General features: G+C 43.5%; 1 protein-coding gene across 1 annotated transcript in view; it reads right to left on the bottom strand.

Moving 5' to 3' along the window:
- ENOX2 (ecto-NOX disulfide-thiol exchanger 2) overlaps window positions 1-3,209 on the bottom strand; it is a 102,598-nt gene that overhangs the window by 48,155 nt on the left and 51,234 nt on the right. The window contains exon 4 of the mRNA XM_042782944.1: window positions 1-162. Within this exon, the coding sequence (XP_042638878.1) occupies window positions 1-162 (162 nt within the window). The remainder of the gene's footprint in view (window positions 163-3,209) is intronic.

The raw sequence follows: 3,209 nt of genomic DNA, 5'->3' as shown, positions 1-3,209 counted from the left end.
GAATGTGGCAAAAGTTCTTTTTGCTCTTCCGAATGGCAATGATCTCTCCACACTGTTCAAATACTTCCATGATGATCTGTTCTGTCCCATTTTCCGGCAGGCCACCCACAAATACTGTTTTGCATCCTGGTGGTCTTTCTCGGGTTGCAGGAGGTGGAAGATCTAAATGTAAGGGCAAAAAGCATTTGAAATTAAAATGTTTGCTTGGGACAGACTGCCAAGAAACCTAACATTTCCCAGAGATAAATTTGGAACTTCTGCCTAAGGGTGCAGAGTATGTGGCCTTCAAGGTACCCACTCTTGCTTCCCAGCAAACTGGCTGCATGATCCTGAACATCACTTCATTCAATAGTTTGTTGACCAGGATGTCTAGAGGACAAGGACCTACACCCATCTGTCCATCCCATCCAGGGTTCTTTACTTTTGTTGTGACATTCAGTTATTTTTAATAAGATGACAGTGGGGTGGGGAAAACCCACTCATTTGAATCTCTTACAGGGTCTCTGAGAGAAGGGCTTGTTTAATTCAGATTGTAATCACAATGAACTCTCTGTATTCGTGCTTACTGGAAGAACTGTTTCAGGATTAATTTGACAATGATGGGGTAAGTATTTACAAAAATATTTACAACTGCCAGAATGATGTGGTTACCAAAGTCAGCCGGAGTGCAAACCACTCCCTTTTTTGCTTTCTGAGGTCAGTGAGCCTTTCCTCAAACTCCTCACCTAGAGGTGAGGTCTAGAATCAGTCATGCAGCATTTAGAAGGAAGACAGAAAGTAGGAAAAGTAAGCTGGTCCAGGAAATCATTAACTAAAGTGAGATAAATTTGGCCATAGAGCATCATTAAAAACCTACTTAATGAGATGATTCTCCCTCTGCTTTAAAAATATGCTTTCCACTCACTTATCTTGTACATAAAGCCTGCCATATCATATCTGCCAGCTTCTTGTGGCTATTTATACGTATCAAAGAATTTTCCAAGCAAAATCCTACAGTTCACAGCCCAACAAAGCAAAGCATGATGGCCATGGGTTTTTCTAGTGTTGGTTTTGTATCTGTGAGGATTTATTTTGTATAATCCGTTCTTTTTATTCAGCTCTTAACAACAATTCACCCGCTCCAGATTTGGAGAGCTCAACAACCAGTGATTACAGCTCAAATGCAAAAATAAATGAGCCTCACTTGTAGATCAGGCCAATGTCCCACCTGACACTTATCCAAGTTGGCCAGCAGTTCATTTGGGAGCTTCCTTGGGTATCAATAGGAGCTCTGGTGGCATAGTGCTGAAAGCATTTGACTGCTAACCAGAAGGCTGGCAGTTCAAACCCACCAGCCACTCATCGGAAAGGAGGTAGGGCAATCTATTTCCATAGTGATACTGCCTCAGAAACCCAAGGAGGGGTCGCTGTGAGTTGGATCCGACTCAACAGCAGTGAGTTTGGTTTTGGTTTTGGGGATTCAAAGTTAAAAAAGGCACAGTCCCTGCTCTTAAGGAGTTCACACTCTGGAGACACATAAAGGGACAGGCCCAGTAGATGGTAGTAGGTGCCATGTTAGGAGGAAGCGCAGAGGAATGGGTGCCTAAACTAGCTTAGAGTAGAGTGGGGAGACAAGTCAGAGAACGCTTCCCAGAGGCCACCGTGCTTGAGCTACAGATGTGAAGATACGCACGTGGGCAGGTGGGCGTAAAGAGCTAATTCCAGTCAGAGGAAAAGGCATAAAACAGCATGACACATCGTGGGAACTAGGATTAGCATGGTTGGGACACTGTGTGAGGACTGCAAGACGATACTGAGGAGGGCAGGTAATCGAGGCCTTTGGTGTGCCACATGCGAAGAGTGTGGAGTTTCCTCATAGACAACTTGGAGCCACTGAAGAGCTTTACAGGAAGAAGCGGGGTGGTAACATACATATTCCATCTCTGAAGACAAGAGGTTAACACTGAGCTGCCGCAGATACAAATACACTGATACCCAATCTCTGTTGTGCGTGATGGACACAGCCCTCACCACTAATCACCTACCAGACAGGTAAAGGGCTTTGTCCACCATATACTCCTCAGCAAAGCGAATGTGGCAAAAGTTCTTTTTGCTCTTCCGAATGGCAATGATCTCGGGGTGATGGAGATGGTCATTATTTTGACTGTGGTCGTGGTTTCACAGGTATACATATATACAGCAAACCATAACAAATCATAATTTTTGAAATAAGTTCACTGTATGTCAATTATGCCTGAATAAAATTGTTAGGAAAAATAATACCTAGTAACCCTAAAACTGCCATGAACTCCTTTTAGAAAGAGGAAGAATACATTTCGTGAGCAAACATTTCTAGGTCTTTTACACAGTACTTTTTACACTCATTCATCTTGTTTGATCATCAGAGCTATCAGCCATGTGGAGCTAACAATGATTATTACCTTGCCTGTTCTCACAGGATTGTGGAGAGGACCAAATGGGGGGATGGTGAGAGCTCTGTGTCAGCAACACTAATGATGCGATGAGGTGGGTGTGTGGGGCACAATGCCAGCTCCCAAAGATGCTCCAACTCCAATAGGAAAAACAAAGTTGATTTCTGTATTTTTCTAGATCTTTTTGCAAAGGATTTTTGTTTGTCTAAACCTCCCTCTTTTACCATGTGGGATATCAGCTATCCAATTCAAGGGATTCTGGTATTTGGGAACTTTCAGGCCCCAAGTTCAAACTTCATCGTTCCCACGTCACTGGTTGAGAGCCCATTTCCTGTAGGAGCCCTGAGAATGTTTCTAGGAGGTGGTTGCTAAAAGGGCACGGATTTCGATGATTTTAGATAGACTCCTCCCAAGCAGCATGCTGTCTTTTCCGTACAACTGTGCAGGGCTTTTGAAGACCTTTAAGTTCTTATTAAGATAGTCTGTTGTGGGATGCTCCGTTATTGTTGCTAAGTCCTGCTGCATCTTCAGTCCTCAGATTCCTCAGCACTTAGTAACCGTCACGAGTCTTCTACACCTGCCTCCTCCTCTCCCTCCCCGCAACCAGCCTTACTTTTTCAAACCCTTTTCTTTAGCCTATCACAACACACCTCTAATCTCTTTCTCTTCTTTTTTCTCTTCTCCCCTCTAATCCATTGTACATGGAGCTGTCAGATTAATTGTTCAGAAACAATCATCTTCCTTGTTCAAAATTTCAACAATCCTCTGTTACCTGAGGAGTAAAGCCACGCTACATGC

Source organism: Orycteropus afer, unplaced genomic scaffold, assembly GCF_000298275.1.
Source record: "Orycteropus afer afer isolate SDZICR_OR568_19922 unplaced genomic scaffold, OryAfe1.0 scaffold00538, whole genome shotgun sequence".
Taxonomy (NCBI): Eukaryota; Metazoa; Chordata; class Mammalia; order Tubulidentata; family Orycteropodidae; genus Orycteropus; species Orycteropus afer.
This window is presented reverse-complemented; position numbering and strand designations above follow the sequence as displayed.